The sequence below is a fragment of the Bolinopsis microptera genome, chromosome 8, assembly GCF_026151205.1.
Source record: "Bolinopsis microptera isolate Bmic1 chromosome 8, MBARI_Bmic_1.0, whole genome shotgun sequence".
NCBI classification, from domain to species: Eukaryota; Metazoa; Ctenophora; class Tentaculata; order Lobata; family Bolinopsidae; genus Bolinopsis; species Bolinopsis microptera.
Window position 1 is genome coordinate 9,239,977 of NC_087079.1, and position 20,445 is coordinate 9,260,421.

The following is a 20,445-nucleotide window of genomic DNA, read 5'->3' on the forward strand; positions in this document are numbered from 1 at the left end:
GCAAATCTGGAAATATAACTGAAATCTTCCTAATCTCTACTGAGACTGTATTGCTCGCACCAACAAATGATAAAACTAAAAATCTCGCAAAAAATCTGAAGTTTGAACCCTATGCAATCAAAACACAAGTAACAAACTAAGAAAAATGTGTAATCAATAGCTGCTTTGACTATCACACACAACTAAACTAGCAACACACTGTTTTTGTTCATAATGTTCTAAGTTTGTGTCTGACTCATGTACTTACTCAGTCCAAATGTAATGCTAAATTTTACTATAGAAAGCCGAAAGGTTACGAGCTTTTTACGGCATAAGAGGAGGAGTAACAGTTATAAGAATCATGATACATGTTTTATACAAAAACAAAGATCAACAAATCTACAAGATATCCAGTCTATAACAATAGAAAGCTCTCAATAACACAACCACCAGAGTTAAAATAGAAACACCTTGTCTCTGTGACGAGGAGTAGGGCGGTCTGGTAAAAGTAGGTGGAGCCACGTACATACAGGATTCTGTTCTTGTCACATTACCCGTGATTCTGGCAGAGGCTTTTAGTGGTTTGTTCGGATCGGCTCTGTCTGAGGGAGTTAAAGAGCAGTTAGTTATCATGGCTTTCTTTCCGGTCAGAGGTGGTAAATTGTGACCCAATCTGTCAATTTACTGGTGCGAAAATAACCGTTCAGCCCCTCCCCTCCCCTTATATACTATTTACCCCCCACCCCTTATAAACTAACCAAAGTGTCTGAATATGCCCCCTCCTTATAAACTAACCGAAGTGTCTGAGTATGCCCCCCTCCTTATAAACTAACCAAAGTGTCTGAGTATGCCCCACCCCTTATAAACTAACCAAAGTGTCTGAGTATGCCCCCCTCCTTATAAACTAACCAAAGTGTCTGAGTATGCCCCCCCCCCCCCTTATAATTTATAAGGAGGGGAGCATACTCAGACACTTTGGTTAGTTTATAAGTTATAAACTAACCAAAGTGTCTGAGTATGCCCCCCTCCTTATAAACTAACCAAAGTGTCTGAGTATGCCCCCCTCCTTATAAACTAACCAAAGTGTCTGAGTATGCCCCCCTCCTTATAAACTAACCAAAGTGTCTGAGTATGCCCCCCTCCTTATAAACTAACCAAACTGTCTGAGTATGCCCCCCTCATAAACTAACCAAAGTGTCTGAGTATGCCCCCCCCCCCCCCCCCTTATAATTTATAAGGAGGGGAGCATACTCAGACACTTTGGTTAGTTTATAAGTTATAAACTAACCAAAGTGTCTGAGTATGCCCCCCTCCTTATAAACTAACCAAAGTGTCTGAGTATGCCCCCCCCCCCCCTTATAAACTAACCAAAGTGTCTGAGTATGCCCCCCTCCTTATAAACTAACCAAAGTGTCTGAGTATGCCCCCCCCCTCCTTAATCCTTATAAACTAACCAAAGTGTCTGAGTATGCCCCCCTCCTTATAAACTAACCAAAGTGTCTGAGTATGCCCCCCTCCTTATAAACTAACCAAAGTGTCTGAGTATGCCCCCCCCTCCTTAATCCTTATAAACTAACCAAAGTGTCTGAGTATGCCCCCCTCCTTATAAACTAACCAAAGTGTCTGAGTATGCCCCCCTCCTTATAAACTAACCAAAGTGTCTGAGTATGCCCCCCTCCTTATAAACTAACCAAAGTGTCTGAGTATGCCCCCCTCCTTATAAACTAACCAAAGTGTCTGAGTATGCCCCCCCTCCTTATAAACTAACCAAAGTGTCTGAGTATGCCCCCCTCCTTATAAACTAACCAAAGTGTCTGAGTATACCCCCCCCCTCCTTATAAACTAACCAAAGTGTCTGAGTATGCCCCCCTCCTTATAAACTAACCAAAGTGTCTGAGTATGCCCCCCTCCTTATAAACTAACCAAAGTGTCTGAGTATGCCCCCCCTCCTTATAAACTAACCAAAGTGTCTGAGTATGTCCCCCTCCTTATAAACTAACCAAAGTGTCTGAGTATGCCCCCCTCCTTATAAACTAACCAAAGTGTCTGAGTATGCCCCCCCTCCTTATAAACTAACCAAAGTGTCTGAGTATGCCCCCCTCCTTATAAATTAACCAAAGTGTCTGAGTATGCCCCCCCTCCTTATAAACTAACCAAAGTGTCTGAGTATGCCCCCCTCCTTATAAATTAACCAAAGTGTCTGAGTATGCCCCCCTCCTTATAAACTAACCAAAGTGTCTGAGTATGCCCCCCCCCCTTATAAACTAACCAAAGTGTCTGAGTATGCCCCCCCCTTATAAACTAACGAAAGTGTCTGAGTATGCCCCCCTCCTGATAAACTAACCAAAGTGTCTGAGTATGCCCCCCTCCTTATAAACTAACCAAAGTGTCTGAGTATGCCCCCCCCCTCCTTATAAACTAACCAAAGTGTCTGAGTATGCCCCCCCCCCTTATAAACTAACCAAAGTGTCTGAGTATGCCCCCCCTCCTTATAAACTAACCAAAGTGTCTGAGTATGCCCCCCTCCTTATAAACTAACCAAAGTGTCTGAGTATGCCCCCCTCCTTATAAACTAACCAAAGTGTCTGAGTATGCCCCCCTCCTTATAAACTAACCAAAGTGTCTGAGTATGCCCCCCTCCTTATAAACTAACCAAAGTGTCTGAGTATGCCCCCCCTCCTTATAAACTAACCAAAGTGTCTGAGTATGTCCCCCCTCCTTATAAACTAACCAAAGTGTCTGAGTATGCCCCCCTCCTTATAAACTAACCAAAGTGTCTGAGTATGCCCCCCCTCCTTATAAACTAACCAAAGTGTCTGAGTATGCCCCCCTCCTTATAAATTAACCAAAGTGTCTGAGTATGCCCCCCCTCCTTATAAACTAACCAAAGTGTCTGAGTATGCCCCCCTCCTTATAAATTAACCAAAGTGTCTGAGTATGCCCCCCCTCCTTATAAACTAACCAAAGTGTCTGAGTATGCCCCCCCCCCTTATAAACTAACCAAAGTGTCTGAGTATGCCCCCCCCTTATAAACTAACGAAAGTGTCTGAGTATGCCCCCCTCCTGATAAACTAACCAAAGTGTCTGAGTATGCCCCCCTCCTTATAAACTAACCAAAGTGTCTGAGTATGCCCCCCCCCCCTCCTTATCAGAGGCACATATTAGGTGCGGTAAAAAAATCGAAATTATGCGGTACCGCACCCGACTATAAAGGTAAAATGTGCGGTAAGGTGCGGTAAATTTTTACCAATTATGCGGCAAATGTGCGACGATTTTTTCGAAATTTGTGCGGGAATTGTGCGGTTTTCTTTTGCATTTTCTGAAGGACTTTGGAAATTCTAAACGTGTAACCGCCGCTCTTATCAAAAATAGGTCTATTTATGTGTTACTGAGGCCGAGGGTGTAGTTCTTTACTAAGACCATGATTGAACCTATATTGAGATTCAGTTGTCTGAAAACAGTGACTTGATCTGGTAGAGATCAGGAGACAGTTATTTGAGGACGCCTCTTGATAGAGTCGATCAGATCCGATGCCTGATCGCAAATATGTGACACGCTTGTTGGCATTGATCGTCAGTACTTGTAAACCACTTGATCCAAGATCCATTAAGCCCACTATAAAGCCAACGCTACAACGAATAGAGCTCATTACCCGATAAAGAGGGCTGCAGGTATGATCGAAGTACGGTAACGACGAGGGTTCCATAACGGCCTGGGTCACGGTCCCGAAAGGGCCTGGGTCACGGTCCCGAAAGGGCCTGGGTCAGTGTCCCGAAAGGGCCTGGGTCACGTGGTAACCGGGTCACGTGGCCTAGGCATGAGTTCCAGAAGGGCCTGGGTCACGGTCCCAAAAGGGCCTGGGTCAGGGTCCCGAAAGGGCCTGGGTCAGGGTCCCGAAAGGGCCTGGGTCATGGTCCCGAAAGGGCCTGGGTCACGTGGTAACCGGGTCACGTGGCCTAGGCATGAGTTCCAGAAGGGCCTGGGTCACGGTCCCAAAAGGGCCTGGGTCAGGGTCCCGAAAGGACCTGGGTCAGGGTCCCGAAAGGGCCTGGGTCATGGTCCCGAAAGGGCCTGGGTCAGGGTCCCGAAAGGACCTGGGTCACGTGGTAACTGGGTCACATGGCCTAGGTATGAGTTCCAAAAGGACCTGGGTCACGGTCCCGAAAGGGCCTGAGTCACGGTCCTAAAAGGGCCTGAGTCACGGTCCTAAAAGGGCCCGACTTTTAACATATTTTGGTTTTTACACTCAAAAATCTTAACGCGAAAATTTCAAAATTATGCGAAATTACGCGGAAAATGCTAGATTATGCGGAAATATGCAGAAAATTACAAAATGTGCGGGAGTGTGCGGAAAACAATAAATTATGCGGAAATGTGCGGAAAACGGTAAATTGTGCGATCCCGCACCCATCGCACCTAATATGTGCCTCTGCTCCTTATAAACTAACCAAAGTGTCTGAGTATGCCCCCCCCCCTTATAAACTAACCAAAGTGTCTGAGTATGCCCCCCCTCCTTATAAACTAACCAAAGTGTCTGAGTGTGCCCCCCCCCCCCCTTATAAACTAACCAAAGTGTCTGAGTATGCCCCCCTCCTTATAAACTAACCAAAGTGTCTGAGTATGCCCCCCCTCCTTATAAACTAACCAAAGTGTCTGAGTATGCCCCCCCCCCCTTATAAACTAACCAAAGTGTCTGAGTATGCCCCCCTCCTTATAAACTAACCAAAGTGTCTGAGTATGCCCCCCCCTCCTTATAAACTAACCAAAGTGTCTGAGTATGCCCCCCCCCTTATAAACTAACCAAAGTGTCTGAGTATGCCCCCCCCCCCTCCTTATAAACTAACCAAAGTGTCTGAGTATGCCCCCCCTCCTTATAAACCAACCAAAGTGTCTGAGTATGCCCCCCCCCCTTATAAACTAACCAAAGTGTCTGAGTATGCCCCCCCCCCCTTATAAACTAACCAAAGTGTCTGAGTATGCCCCCCCCCCCCCCTTTATAAACTAACCAAAGTGTCTGAGTATGCTGAGACCATTATACTCCACGTTAGACATACACCCAGAGAACTCTGTCGCAGGACTCTTCTCACTGTACCCGACTTCTATATTACCTGATATAATGTGTTAAACAAATAAGTTAGTACAAGTGGTGGAGGATGAGTACCCAACTTATCTGATAAGATATTATCGTCTTATTCAAATTACTTATGTTACCAGGTTCGGGGGCTGGTGGGGAGGGGGGGGGGGGGGGTGTTCGGTAAAATAGTGACTTTACCTGTATCTTCAAACTCAAGTGGTTCTAACTGTCCAAGAGATTTGTACACTTTATTGTTAACCTAAAATACAACGTTTTTAATGACGAACACAAAAGCATAAAATTTCTTCATATTCATTATTCAAGAATCGGAAGATTAATTTACATTTACGAAAGACCTTGGATTGATAATATAACATAATGGCAATTGTTACATAGCATGTATTAGCTGACAGCAAGGCTGTATCTACACCTGGTAACTTACTGTCATGGAAAGGTTCTCGTACTTCCTTGATACTTTGACGTTATAAAAACGGTGTTTTGTCTTCTTAGATATTATGACTACTGGGGTCAGGTCCTCATGGTATAGCCACTGAAATAATATTTATTATTGTCAAACAGGGGGGGATGGCAACCCCATAAATAGCTATAATTCCCTCCGATTTCAAAATAGGTAGTATATGCATTTATGGTTATTTATTGGTTTATAGAGTAGGATGTTTTTAAGTGTTTTTAAGTGTTTTTAAGTGTTTTTACTGCATAATATTAATAAGGGGTTTGGGATCAAGTTTGAAAACCAATTTATTGGGATTGGGAAAATTGGATTTTTTGCTTTTTTTTACCTTGAATTTGATTGTATTGGGTTTTATTTGATAATAGGATTATAAACAGTTCAGAGTATCAAAAGGTTGCTTTCATAAAACTTTCTGAACATTTTGAACCATTTTTTGGTATATTTTATTTGGGACAAATTTCAACGGACTTTGACTTGGAGTAGGAGTACGGACTGTAAACAGACACGCCCGGGCCTCCAGCGGCCCATTATAATTGTCCGTTCAAATAAAGTCCGACAAGAAAGTCTCCCTAAGGTATCTAATCAATAAAACAAGGTTTAAATGCAGTGTCACCTGTCAAATTATTTAAAACAAATGAAATCGTAAACATGACGAAATACTAGAAGTTAAGTTTTAGCACATGTGTTCGTGTCGGCACAGTCCATCAGGACATCTAATGGTCCCGTTGGCGCAACACTTGTTACAAGTCTTACGGCAGTACACCTCAGCTATTTCGTCCCATGCGCCACCCCTCGTGCAATAGTCGGGCTTACAGTCCATCTTGTCAAAGCAGTTTGGGTCAGGTTGGGGGATAACATCATCATATTCAGTTGGTTTGTAGTCGGTGGCTTTGTCAGAGGGAGTGTAGTCAGACTGTCCGGTTGAATCAAGGTTGGGATAGGTGCTGTACTTGAAGAGGCCGCAATTGGAGCTGTAACCTCGGACTAACTTCACGAATCCATTATCTCCCCATCTGGTTCCCCAAGAGTTCTTTACCAGGACGAAGTCCGGCGTGTACCCTACCGCTGTGACGACGTGGTTAACTCTCCCAGTACATGTTTTGTCTTGGATGATGCCACTACTATACTGGTAGAAGTAAGCCGTCACTTGGATAGCGGCAGACAAGGAGCCTGATGCAAGGGCTTTAATGTTGTCTTCCTCAGTTGGGCTTACTTTAGTGTAGCCGACAATTTTAGCTGCCACCATAGCGTCACGTTTCGAACTACTTTTGCATCTTCCATCTACAGCAGTGTAAGAGTAGTCAGCAGCTGAGGCCAACCTTCCACCGTTCTTCGCAGAGTAGTCGTAACAGATATCACTCCATCCACCATCGCAACCATCCCAAAGTGTGTTTTCGAGGGAAAATGATTTTCCCTCGAAAACACAGTCCAGGTATTCCTGCTCTGCAAAGTTCCTCAGTTTACCAGATTCTAGATGGTACCTCGTCTCCAAACCACCTACGGCTCCGAATGCCCAACAAGATCCACAACTTCCTTGGTCTTTTACTGGTGTAACCTTACCCTCATTGGTCCACAGTTTCTTTGCGGGGGCACTGAATGAAGAGGATGTGACTTGCACAGGGTTCTCGTCATGTCCAGTAACGTTCAGTCCAAGGTACTGTTGCTTCTCATCTTCAGTCATCGCGGAGAAGAAGTTGAGGCCAAATACAGCAGATCCCCCCTCCTCGTTAGCTTGAACGACTAGCTGGGCATTGGCTCGGAAGAGTCTGAACCTCATTCGGTCTTCAGATGCAAGGAACTTGAGATGCTCCCGGGACTTGAACTCCCCGTAGAGCTTGAGGGTCTCTTTTGGGGATCGGAGGATACCACGAAGGACATCTTCGGCAGCCGCGAGAGATGCAGCCACCAGGCAGATAACTAGAAAGATCTTCATGTTGATTGTTGATTGTTCAAAGTGAGGATGCCGTGGTGATCACTTTATTTTATGTAAACCCAGGACAATACTACCACCAGATGTGCGGAAAATAAAGTAACTCCGTCTATGAAACAATAAAAAGTGGTGGGAGAGGGTTTTTAATTGCTTTAACACTTTCGGTAGCACCAAATTTGACACTGTAAATGTTATTTTTCATGACGCAGTATAGTAGATTTCACGGATTAGGGAAACCCTGAACCGAAAGCGTCTTAATGCAATTTACAAGTTCAACTTTGTCACAGAATTGAGCGAGTACAAAATTTAAACAAAAGAGTATAGGATTCTAAATTTCAACATGACATTTTCACCTCAAATATCAAAATATTAATTTTGCTCAGAATCTTCTAAAGCGTCCAGAAAATTGAAATTAAGCTGCCCTTGACGATTTTTGGTAAAAAACCTATAAATGTATATTATTCCCTCCAATTTCAAAATAGGTTTATGGACACGTTCATTGAAGTTTGAGGAAATTGGTAAATTTCTAAAACAGCGTTTTTGATGATAGTGGTTTAATTTTAACATATATTAATCTAGCGTATTCATAAGTTCTGAACATTAGCCATGTAACCCATACTCCCATATGCACTGCTCAAAAATAAAATGTATTGATGTTAGGCACTATTATGTAAAAAATGTCACATTTTTGTGACATTGTTTACCATAGCTGCCCAATTAGCATTTTTTGGTTTAAAATATAGTAGATTAGGTCAATCTAACAATTATGATACAATGTAGGCCTAAAGGGCAGTGATCGAACGGCTTTAAGGCAACATTTCGTAAACTTTGTCACACTCAGAATACGAGACCTCTTTTCTACTGTGAGGTGTCCTCAAAACCCTTTCAACTCATTATTTGATAGTTCTTCTGCCAATCATAGCCCTAAAATATGTTGTTTTGAAAAGTTAACAAATACATGCACTTGGCTATTGGGAAATGATGTAAATTCTGTCAAATTATATGGAATTTGAAATTCTGGGTGAATTTCCGAAATCATTTATATCTGATTTTGGTTTGGAAGGCGGGAAAACTCTATATGAGGACGATACACGGATACAGTTGATTGAAGTATAGGGCAGTTGATGTAAACATCGTCACAAAATGATATGAAATCGTAAATGGACACGTTCATGTTGAAGTTTAAGGATGTTGGTAAACCAAAAAAAATAGCGTGTTCAGAAGTTCTGGACATTAGCCACGTGACCCATACTTCCATATACACGGCTCAGAAATACAATTTATTGTTTTTAGGCACTATAATGTAAAAAATGTCACATTTTTGTGACTGTGTTAACCATAGCTGCCCAATTAGCATTTTTTGGTTTAAAATATAGTAGATTAGGTCATTCTAACAATTACGATACAACATTTGGCTAAAGGGCAGGGATCGAACGGTTTTAAGGCAATATTTTGTAAACTTTGTCACACTCAGAATACGATACCTCTTTTCTACTGTGAGGTGTCCTCAAAACCCTTTCAACTCATTATTTGATGGTTCTTCTACCAATCATAGCCCTAAAATATGTTGTTTTGAAAAGTTAGCAAATACATGCACTTATTGGGAAATGATGTAAATTCTGTCACATTAAATATGGAATCTAAAATTTTGGGTGAATTGCCGAAATCATTTATATCTGATTTTGGTTTGGAAGGCGGGAAAACTGTATATAAGGACGATGCACGGATAGAGCTGATTCAAGTTAAGAGCCGTTGATGTAAAAATTGTCACAATAATAATAAGGGCAGTTGATATGAAAGAAAATCCATCTAACTAATGCAATGGCTGATGTGACGAAATTTACATTTCTTGACCCTATTTTGAAGAACCATACCCCGATTAGAATTCAATATTCTTCCAGGAATTATTAGTAGGTTATTATTCAGCAGATCATCAGAACTCAAGTTTGACAATTCTGAGTTTAATTATACAAAGTTACCGAAATGTGACGAAATTCACTTTTCCTGCCCCAAAAGTATAATTTCAATGTGATGAAAAATGGGCACGGGTTTCTATATTTCCTTTATCTCTGAATTAATCATTTAAAACTATAATTAGGACTGTTGATGTGAAAGAAAATGTATCTAAATTTTACAATGACGTATGTGACGAAATTTACATTTCTTGACCCTATTTTGAAGAACCATACCCCGATTAGAATTCAATATTCTTCCAGGAATTATTGGTAGGTTATTTTTCAGCAAATCAGAACCCAAGTTTAACAATGCTGAGTTTGATATCACTAATTTACCGAAATATGACGAAATTTACTTTTCCTGCCCCAACGGTATAATTTCAATGTGATGAAAAATGGGCATGGGTTTCTATATTTCCTGTATAAATCCATTCCAACTATAATAAGGGCAGTTGATATGAAAGAAAATCTATCTAACTAATGCAATGGCTGATGTGACGAAATTTACATTTCTTGCCCCTATTTTGAAGAATCATACCTCAATTAGTATATAATGTTACTTTATCACCATCACTATGTCGATAAATTAGTTATTTTGCCAACACGGAGCAAATAAAGTTATAATTATTTTTTTGTGACGACATTTACAAATTTTTACCCTGTTCAGGTGTTGAAATTTATCCAATGTTAACATATCACTGCCATATAATAATTTATATGACCGGCGTATGGTTGAAATATTGTTAATTGATCCATAGTACGTAATATAGGGTGTTTAAGTTGGTATACTAATATTTACTCAATTTTACACATGTTGAGATATCATACAAATTTATGTGACTACATTTACCTATTTCTGCCTTCTGTATTTGTATTTGCCTATAACAATGAAATATGTGAACAATTCCAAACACATTCAGCTCACAAAATAATGCTAGACTATTCGGCATTTCTTGTCAGGATGTCATAAACATCCCTCATATAAATTTCTTAAATGTGTGACGGAGTTTACATGGTGCTACCATTTAAGGACAAAAGTCGCTAAATATGTAGATAATAGTCATATACAGCTATTCTATGAATTGGAAATTCGAAAATTTGGTCAAACACGGCAACAAGGGGTCCATATAAACTCCGTCACGTTTTTATAGTGTGACAAAGTTTACAACTCACTGCCGGCCGCATTTAAGCGATATCTTATTGTCTGATAAAGATATCGTTATGCGACAAAGTTTATGTAGAGGATGAAACGATTATCTTAGGGTTAGAGGGTTTATATAGTTTCATAGTGTGACACATTTTACATCATCGTGCCATTCAGTAGGGTCACTTATATTTACCAATATCCTCAAACTTCAATGAACGTGTCCTTATGTATTTATCGTTATTTATGGTTATTTATGTGGTTGCTCCCCCTCCCTCAAACAGTACTGTATATTATATTAGTTGTAGAAGACAGAAACTATGATCTACAAATTCGCATGCATACCCATGCAACATATTGTCCAGGTATCAAATCAATCATTTACACGTATTAACCAGATTACAAATATAGTTGTGGAACACAACAAGAAAATTGAGAATAATCTTGTGCGAGGGTAGGGACCCAGATTTCGTTTCTAACCAGATCTACGTTTAAAAATGGGCCATATATGCCCGATTTACCTTAAGTTGAATATATCCCCCTTCACTTGGATGCCAGCTGTAGACCAGATACACTCCAGTATTCAGGTATCCGGGAATAGAGAGCAGAGAGTATCGTAAGGTATCTGTTCTGAGGGGGTTGTTCTGAGTTGTAGAGAAGTTAAGATCGTACGATGAGGAAAGAATATTTTGGAAAATGTTAAGCCTAGATTCGAAACACAGCTTCTTAGCATATTAGCCGAAGGCTTTGTGTTGCCACACATATGTCCCATCTTATGTCCACCTGTCATTTCATGAAGCAGCTAAATGTTGAAATGAAACTAATTACTGCTGCTTACTTATTACTTCCTATTATAACTTACTGGTTTTCAGGGATGTAAGGTTTGAAACTGATCATCATTTTACTATCGTGTCTTTTGCTCCAGTTATGGGATATCCTCACTGATGATCCATTTCCGAAACTATAAACTAGACCTGGGCACAACTTTCAGTTACTCAAGCTTGACTAAAAGTCAGTTAAATAAAAATGTTATTTCTACTGGATCCGGATTCCGGAGTGTCAAATGCAAGTGCTTGATGTTGATATTGTTTACAAGTTAGCTCCTTGATACAATTTAAACTCACCACAAGTTAAACTCACCACATTTAGGTATCTGAGTATGGCAGCTCTCTTTCTCCCCTAGACCGTCAGTGTAACACCAAGGTCCATTAGAGTCCGAGTTAGGGTTCCTACAGTAAACACAAGACGCATCATTACGGACTGAAATTGCAATGTCAGCAGCTCTTTTATATCTTAGGATGTCGTTTTTATACATTTATCATGGTATCAGTCTGGTACTACCCAGATTTGTTAAATCTTGATAGTTTTACTTACATTTATATTTTAAATGTAAGTAAGTTTTACTTACATTTATATGTTAAATATATATAAGTTTTACTTACATTTAGTCTGTTTCCAGTCTACACAAGGTTTACCAGAGTTAGTGTAGTTCTGATTCCCAGCGTACGTCTCACCTTTACCCAAGTAGCATTCCACCTCTGAAAAGAGAAAAATTTATTCACAGCCATAGAAATATCTTGCACAAGTTGTTCTTTTGTACCGTTATGGGTTCTGTACAATTTACTACTGGCCTGTGTTTGTTTTTGTATTACTCTGATGTAAACCATTGGCCCCTGCCTCTTAAAGCTCTTGAGACGTTCGGTTCACAGACAAATTTATTTTACGTTTTAAAGAATCTTAGCCATCCAATTGGTATAGTTTTTAACAAGTTAATAGACGTTTTAAAATGAAATCAACTCTTCGAAATAAAACTGGAGCATCACGATACAACACAAACAAGTTAAAACATAAAACAAAGCCAAAAACAATATGATAGTAGTTAAAATAATCTCACATGTGTATTGTGTACGTGGAACCATGTAATGGTACAATCTTAATCAAAAGACTTACAATTTTCAAAGATCGACAGACTCGTTTTAAATAAAAAAGAAAAGCCAAACTAAAATTGTGTTCATTGTGTCTGTCCTTGTTATTTAAACGATCGAATTGATCGTCAATTCTTCGCAAGAATGTAGAAAGTAATACATTATTCGCATTTCCTTTTTCATGGTCTATAATCAGGGATGTGTGTGTTGGGATCTGTCAATGGATCCAGTGTATATATATATGTATTCAGAGTCAAAGGAGCAGTTGCTGGCGCTGGGTTAGACTGGTTCTAGTTGAATGTCGTCTCTTCTCTGAGTGCTTCTCCTGAAGCTAGCCCGACTAGATTCATTCCTTAGCTCGTAGTGTCCAGTTCCTCTACCTGTTATTTTATTGTGTTACTTTGGGACTCTATCTGCTACATGAAACGCTGGAGTGAATAATGACATTTTTAAACGACAAACTCAAATATGCTAAACTTAAGTATGACTATAGGATATTATCATTTAACTATTAAATCAGAAAGCAGCTTACCTGGGCGACCGAGCTTACTCATTATAAGAAAAAGAACACGTGATGACATCTCATGGAATCTGGCTCGCAGGAACTGTCTGAAGCTAGAGACAGTCAGGCAGTAGATGTAGAAGTTAGACATTACAGTCAGCATGAACAGGGCGGTGGTGATCCGCGCTGATTTGTACAGTTTATATTGGTCTTCAACACTCTGATATCGTTCAACAAGGTGGAATACTATTGTAGGCACCAAGGCGATTATGAGGATAATCAGTGTCATCACTATAGTTGTGACTCCTTGCCATTTTATAACCTCTCCGCTCTTTTCCCCTGCTTTCTTGGCTTTAGCAAGGATAACCACCGAATGGACACTGGCACAAACCACAAATGTTATTAATCCAATTACAAGGAGATGACCAGGTATACTCAACGTTCTCCAGATTTCAGCGGAAAAGTGATACCTGCACAGAAGCACCCGTGCATCAATGAAAATGTCATATTTATCCACAATAACCCAGCTCAATGGGAGGCTAAAGGAGCACATCCAGGTCAAGGCACAGATCAGGTGCGCTCTTTGTATCGTCATACTGCTCGTCCTTAAGGGATACTTCAACAAGACAGCCTTACTGATGGTCAGTACACATACCAGAAGGAAGCTTGCTGTGAAGAGATAAGTTGAGGAGTAAGCGTTAACGAAACACAAGATGTCACCTAAGATCCACTCCTCAGCTATGATGGGCACTATTCTGAACAGGACTGTACGGATCCCCAGAAGAAGGTCACATACAGCAATATGCTGGATTACTGTCACTACAAACTCGTGTAACCTGAAGGCTTTGTACTTTATAGAAGCCACTAGAATTACAGTATCCCCCAGTACTGATGATAGAAGTACTATAAGTAAATATGATATCCAGATGAACTTCTCTGCACTGCTGAGGTCGCCTTGTAATGCTGTAGTCTGTTGGTTGTTGTGCATTGTTGAATGTTGGTGAGGAGACAGGAGAGTGAGCTACCAAGTACGGGAACAAATAACAAATGTGTGCGAGGATAAGTATAACCAAATGAAGAATAAGCTACAAGGTATCAGTTTCTCTGGAGAGCAGTGTCTGTAAGACATCCTTAGTCCTTACAGTACTCAGAGTCCAGTTTGAGCTCTGGTCAGAGGCGTGCCTAATTTCTTAGTGCGTCATACTATTTGTCTTTTCTCTCTCTCTCTTAACAAAATGAGATATATTAAGTAACAGAATTTCCTGAATTGAGTCTGAGAATTCCAAATAATGATATAAAGCATAATACCTTCCTCTAGCAAGGATCGCATGATGCAATGTAGGGGACGTTATTCATCGTGACAAAAATATCAGAATTTAAACTGCGCGGTGACACTTAAAAAGTTAAAACCCAAATTGAAAACGAAAAACAAAACTAAAAGAAAGCTTCATTCCAAACATTTCTCGACTCATTCCTTGATACGATATTGCGATGTTGTCAACATATTTAAAACATTGTTGAAATGTTGGAGTTACTGGTGTTGTACAATTGGTTTTTAGTCTGGGGATTGACCAAAATGGTTTAATTCATCTCGAGTAATACATAATAGCTAGCAACTTTACTTAGCTTCTAGGAACAAAGTTAGTTCCAGTCTTTCAATAATTGTTATCAATTCCTCTGGATTTGACCTCTTTAGGATATTATATATTGGATATTATAATACTCATCTGGGGGGGGGGGGGGGGGGGGTACCAATGGCATAAATGGCATAATGGAGAATTGGCCAATAAAAATTTCCATTTATGCCATAAAACGTATGCCATTTATGCCATTTTTGATATAATACATTTCTATTTTCTTTATTTGTCATATGAATCTTTAACGATCATTCCAAGCGTTATAAAGCATGAAACATGTCTCTTATTCAAGTACTAATAATAATTTGCGAATTTAAAGTCAAATATGAAGACCTAAATTCATGGCATAAATGGAGAATTGGCCAATCAAAATTTCCATTTATGCCATAAAACGTATGCCATTTATGCCATTTTATGCCATTGGTACCCCCCCACTCATCTTCTTCCCATTTTTCTTTCAAAACCAACTAAAAACTGATTCACTACATTACCCCTTTAAAACTACGCTGAAAGTTGTTAACCCCATCTTCCCTAACACTGACCTGTACCGTAGTGTGAGTAGTCTGGTCTGATAAAAGGAGGATAATATCTCAGATAACTGTCTTGTTCTTTTGACAAACCTGGAATATAGTTCACGTTTCATTGGGGGGGGTGTCACGTCCGTCTATGTCCGCTTGTCTCATAGAATCCAAAAAGGACAGGACATAGGCGGACATAGGCGGACATAGACGGACATAGGCGGACATAGGCGGACATAGGCGGACATAGGCGGACATAGGCGGACATAGGCGGACATTAATGGACACCTAAATTGCTAAATAAAATGTTCAATTTTTTCCATTTCACCCTTTTGTAAAAAGGCAATAGTGAAAGGTTACGAATGGAGGTTTTTGCAGAAAAACGTGGATTTTGGAGATTGCGGTAGGTGGGTCAAATATATGTCGTGTTCCTTGCTTACTTCCGTTCGTTACCAAGCAACGAAAAACTTGCGCGCGCGCGAGGATTGCTTGCGGAGATGTGATGTATAGATAGTATTTGATCTATGAATGCGCGGCGCTACTGTGTTTTAATGTATATGATGCATGTAATGTATAATATTAATATTAGGTAATACGCCCAATTTGTACGTGGCACGCGTAGTGTATTGATGTGTACACGAGTATAGTTTACCTTTGCTGATAATTTCTTGAATTACAGATACAAGTTAAGTTGAACTGAATTTCAAGTGTTTCCCGTATTTGATGCATAATTTATCAATATTATTATCATGAAGATTGAAGTGAGCTGATTGGAGCTTATATTTAAATTTATAGTAAATGTGGAATGGAAATCTAGCGTCCGCCAAAACGGAAGAACGGGCGCAATTCTTGTTGCTGTTATAGGGGATCATGTTTTTTGTCCGTTCGGTACCCTATATTTTCAAAACGGACAAGAAATAGAGCGGACAAAAACGGACAAAAATGGAAATAACATTTAGATGCTTCCTCCTCCTACTCTTCCTCCTCCTCCCCCTGGGTCTTCCTGATCTTCCTCAGTCCTCTTCCTCCTCCCCTCCTCAGTCCTCCTCCTACTCCTCCTCCTCGTCCTCAGTCCTCCTCATCAGTCCTCAACAGTCCTCCTCCTCCCCAGTCCTCCTCCTCCTCCTGAGTCCTCCTCCTGGGTCCTCCTCCTGGGTCCTCCTCCTCCTCTTCATCCTCCTCCTCTTCCTCCTCAGTCCTCAGTCCTCCTCCTCAGTCCTCCCCCAGTCCCCTTCCTCCTCCTCCTATTCAGTCCTCCTCCTCCTCCTCCTCCTCCTTCTCAGTCCTCCTCAGTCCTCCTCCTCAGTCCTCCTCCTCCTGGGTCCTCCTCCTCCTCTTCATCCTCCTCCTCTTCCTCCTCGGTCCTCATTCCTCCTCCTGGGTCCTCCTCCTCATCCTTCTCATCAGTCCTCCTCCTCCCCAGTCCTCTCCCAGTCCCCCTCCTTCTCCTCCTCCTATTCAGTCCTCCTCCTCCTCCTCCTCAGTTCTCCTCAGTCCTCCTTCTCATTTCTCCTAAGTCCTCCTCCTGAGTCCTCCTCCTGAGTCCTCCTCCTCTTCCTTCTGAGTCCTCCTCCTGAGTCCTCCTCCTCCTCCCTCTCAGTCATCCTCCTCAGTCATCCTCCTCAGCCATCCTCCCCAGCCATCCTCCTCAGCCATCCTCCTCAGTACTCCTCAGTCCTCCTCCTTCTCAGTCATCGTCAGTCCTCCTCCTCAGTCCTCCTCAGTCCTCCTCCTCCTCCTGGGTCCTCCTCCTCCTCCTGGGTCTTCCTGATCCTCCCCAGTCCTCTTCCTCCTCCCCTCCTCGTACTTTTCCTCCTCGTCCTCAGTCCTCCTCATCAGTCCTCAACAGTTCTCCTCCTCCCCAGTCCTCCTCCTCCTCCTGGGGCCTTTTGCCGGGTCCTCCTCCTGGGTCCTCCTCCTCCTGGGTCCTCCTCCTCCTCCTCCTCAGTCCTCTTCCTCCTCTTCCTCCTCTTCCTCCTCCTTCTCCTGTCAGTCATCTTCCTCAGTCATCTTCCTCAGCCATCCTCCTCAGCCATCCTCCTCAGTCCTCCTCCTTCTCAGTCCTCCTGAGTCCTCCTGAGTCCTCCTCCTCCTCAGTCATCCTCCTCAGTTCTCCTCCTCCTCCTCCTAGGTCCTCCTTCTGGGTCTTCCTCCTCCTCCTCCTCCTGGGTCTTCCTGATCCTTCTCAGTCATCCTCCTCAGTCATCCTCCTCAGTCATCCTCCTCAGTCATCCTCCTCAGTCATCCTCCTCAGCCATCCTCCTCAGCCATCCTTCTCAGCCATCCTCCTCAGTACTCTTCAGTACTCTTCAGTACTCTTCAGTCCTCAAAATGTTTGTCCGCTAATGTCCACCAATGTCCATCCAAGTCCGCCAATGTCCGTCCGGGTCCGCCAATGTCCGTCCGAGTCCGCCAATGTCCGTCCGTGTCCGCCAATGTCCCAAAAAACACGTCCGTTGTTCCTATTCAGTCCTCCTCCTCCTCCTCCTCCTCCTCAGTTCTCCTCAGTCCTCCTTCTCATTTCTCCTAAGTCCTCCTCCTGAGTCCTCCTCCTGAGTCCTCCTCCTCTTCCTTCTGAGTCCTCCTCCTCCTCCCTCTCAGTCATCCTCCTCAGTCATCCTCCTCAGCCATCCTCCCCAGCCATCCTCCTCAGCCATCCTCCTCAGTACTCCTCAGTCCTCCTCCTTCTCAGTCATCGTCAGTCCTCCTCCTCAGTCCTCCTCAGTCCTCCTCAGTCCTCCTCAGTCCTCCTCAGTCCTCCTCCTCCTCCTGGGTCCTCCTCCTCCTCCTCCTCCTGGGTCCTCCTGGGTCTTCCTGATCCTCCCCAGTCCTCTTCCTCCTCCCCTCCTCGTACTCTTCCTCCTCGTCCTCAGTCCTCCTCATCAGTCCTCAACAGTTCTCCTCCTCCCCAGTCCTCCTCCTCCTCCTGGGGCCTTTTCCTGGGTCCTCCTCCTGGGTCCTCCTCCTCCTGGGTCCTCCTCCTCCTGGGTCCTCCTTCTCCTCCCCATTTCTTCTCCTCCTCCTCCTCAGTCCTCTTCCTCCTCTTCCTCCTCTTCCTCCTCCTCCTCCTGTCAGTCATCCTCCTCAGCCATCCTCCTCAGCCATCCTCCTGAGTCCTCCTCCTTCTCAGTCCTCCTGAGTCCTCCTCCTGAGTCCTCCTCCTCCTCAGTCATCCTCCTCAGTTCTCCTCCTCCTCCTCCTCCTAGGTCCTCCTTCTGGGTCTTCCTCCTCCTCCTCCTCCTGGGTCTTCCTGATCCTTCTCAGTCATCCTCCTCAGTCATCCTCCTCAGTCATCCTCCTCAGTCATCCTCCTCAGTCATCCTCCTCAGTCATCCTCCTCAGCCATCCTCCTCAGCCATCCTTCTCAGCCATCCTCCTCAGTACTCTTCAGTACTCTTCAGTACTCTTCAGTCCTCAAAATGTTTGTCCGCTAATGTCCACCAATGTCCATCCAAGTCCGCCAATGTCCGTCCGGGTCCGCCAATGTCCGTCCGAGTCCGCCAATGTCCGTCCGAGTCCGCCAATGTCCGTCCGAGTCCGCCAATGTCCGTCCGTGTCCGCCAATGTCCCAAAAAACACGTCCGTTGTCTCATAGAATCCAAAAAGGACAGGACATAGGCGGACATAGACGGACATGACACCCCCCCCTTCATTTCATCTACCAGTGCAAGTGCAGTGTGTATCTCACTGCTTGTACAACCTAACAGCTGCTACCCTTCTTATATTACTCCGCAAGCGAAGGCTTATTTATACAGCATTTTAAGGACTGAAGTATAATTACTTTACAGAATATAGAAATACTGGGTACAAAAAAACATATTCACTTACCTAACCACGAAACAAATAGTAGGACGCAGGCTACTACCGACATCTCTAGTATGAACAGTTTCTGTAACCACAGCAACCACAACTCTGTTACCACAGCAACCACAACTCTGTTACCACAGCAACCACAACTCTGTTACCACAGCAACCACAACTCTGTTACCACAGCAACCACAACTCTGTTACCACAGCAACCACAACTCTGTTATCACAGTAAATCTGACACACAACTTCTCAAAAAGCAGGGTGGGTTATACTCACTGCTTCTGTCCGAGTAATGAGATTAAAAGCAATGTCCCGACATAACTCTCTATAAATACGATAGTTGCACTGTAGTGTAATTAGTAGTGTAATTAGCAACGTAATTAGGAATTTTTGTTTGTGTACGAACTACGATTGAACGATTGGGAAGTGGCCTATCAGATGCAATGAAAATTCTCCATATCGCCTCTAAGCAGCTTAGCATTTTGACAAGTGACATGAACTTTTAATTGGAAGTAATTATTTAGTTTATAATGGGGGTTTAATTATATAATTATAGATTATAATTGGACCTCATTAAAAAGGCGTGTCGATTGTCCAACTTTTAGATAAAATCAATACTCATTGCTCATCATATTGATATGGTGGTTTGAAGTCAAAACTGCAGCTGGAGTGTGAAAAATCTATGTAAAACATTAGTAAAATCTTTTTCGGCTAAACCAAAACACGGCGGTTAAACCATAATGACATTGGTGCCGACCCTACATAAAAAACAGAATTGAAATCATTAATAAATTATCAAGAAAGTAATTAAAAGATTTAAAGTAATTAAAAGCTCCATAAGATCACACTGATGTACTTATCCCATCGTTAAACAGAGATTACAACCCTCCTTAGGCTTAATAAATTAAACCACATCCTTATCGAGTTAGAAACAGTTCAGTGAACAGAACTGAAATTAAACTCAGTGTAGAAGTGTTAACTATAATGAGGTCTGATCGTCATCTTCTTACAACGTTCGATGTCTGTGTGAAGGTAAAATGGTGATATCCTCTGGATCAGGCAGAGGTCCCATTACCTTAGTATTGCTGTTCCACTACTACAGAAGTGTTAACTATCACAATTACATGACCGTCTTGTTAAGCGGTTACAAATTTAGATCACTGAGCACTGTGATCACCTACGTGGTAGCACCTACGTGGTAGCACCTACGTGGTAGCACCTACGTGGTAGCACCTACGTGGTAGCACCTACGTGGTAGCACCTACGTGGTAGCACCTACGTGGTAGCACCTACGTGGTAGCACCTACGTGGTAGCACCTACGTGGTAGCACCTACGTGGTAGCACCTACGTGGTAGCACCTACGTGGTAGCACCTACGTGGTAGCACCTACGTGGTAGCACCTACGTGGTAGCACCTACGTGGTAGCACCTACGTGGTAGCACCTACGTGGTAGCACCTACTTGGTAGCACCTACGTGGTAGCACCTACGTGGTAGCAC

General features: G+C 42.6%; 4 protein-coding genes across 5 annotated transcripts in view; 1 reads left to right on the forward strand and 3 right to left on the reverse strand.

Moving 5' to 3' along the window:
* The window catches only part of LOC134819580 (uncharacterized), a 776,807-nt gene that overhangs the window by 278,148 nt on the left and 478,214 nt on the right, over nt 1-20,445 (reverse strand). The gene's annotated exons all lie outside the window — the stretch shown is intronic.
* LOC134819586 (putative lipid scramblase CLPTM1) overlaps nt 1-20,445 on the forward strand; it is a 47,989-nt gene that overhangs the window by 20,201 nt on the left and 7,343 nt on the right. The window lies entirely within an intron of this gene.
* LOC134819599 (uncharacterized) lies at nt 76-20,044 on the reverse strand. The gene is made up of 10 exons (XM_063829616.1): nt 18,965-20,044; nt 15,161-15,238; nt 11,997-12,092; nt 11,695-11,814; nt 11,417-11,528; nt 11,076-11,184; nt 5,496-5,603; nt 5,252-5,312; nt 4,986-5,087; nt 76-581 (listed from the first exon to the last, which is right to left on the reverse strand). The coding sequence occupies exons 1-10, from the start codon at nt 19,005-19,007 to the stop codon at nt 379-381; spliced, it is 1,032 nt and encodes a 343-aa protein (XP_063685686.1). The 5' UTR covers nt 19,008-20,044; the 3' UTR covers nt 76-378.
* On the reverse strand, nt 12,688-14,027 carry LOC134819597 (QRFP-like peptide receptor). The gene is made up of 2 exons (XM_063829612.1): nt 13,012-14,027; nt 12,688-12,859 (listed from the first exon to the last, which is right to left on the reverse strand). Exons 1-2 carry the CDS (start codon nt 13,967-13,969, stop codon nt 12,759-12,761), a joined length of 1,059 nt encoding a protein of 352 aa, XP_063685682.1. The 5' UTR covers nt 13,970-14,027; the 3' UTR covers nt 12,688-12,758.

Excerpts from the sequence above, each read along its gene's own strand:
- LOC134819597 (XM_063829612.1), bottom strand. The coding sequence starts at position 13,969 with ATGCACAACAACCAACAGACTACAGCATTACAAGGCGACCTCAGCAGT. Across the intron at positions 12,860-13,011 it reads GAGTAAGCTCGGTCGCCCAG|GTAGAGGAACTGGACACTAC; the intron begins GTAAGCTGCTTT and ends ATAAAATAACAG.
- LOC134819599 (XM_063829616.1), bottom strand. The coding sequence starts at position 19,007 with ATGTCGGTAGTAGCCTGCGTCCTACTATTTGTTTCGTGGTTAG. Across the intron at positions 5,088-5,251 it reads ACTTGAGTTTGAAGATACAG|GTAATATAGAAGTCGGGTAC; the intron begins GTAAAGTCACTA and ends ACATTATATCAG. Across the intron at positions 582-4,985 it reads CAGCATACTCAGACACTTTG|ACAGAGCCGATCCGAACAAA; the intron begins GTTAGTTTATAA and ends TAACTCCCTCAG.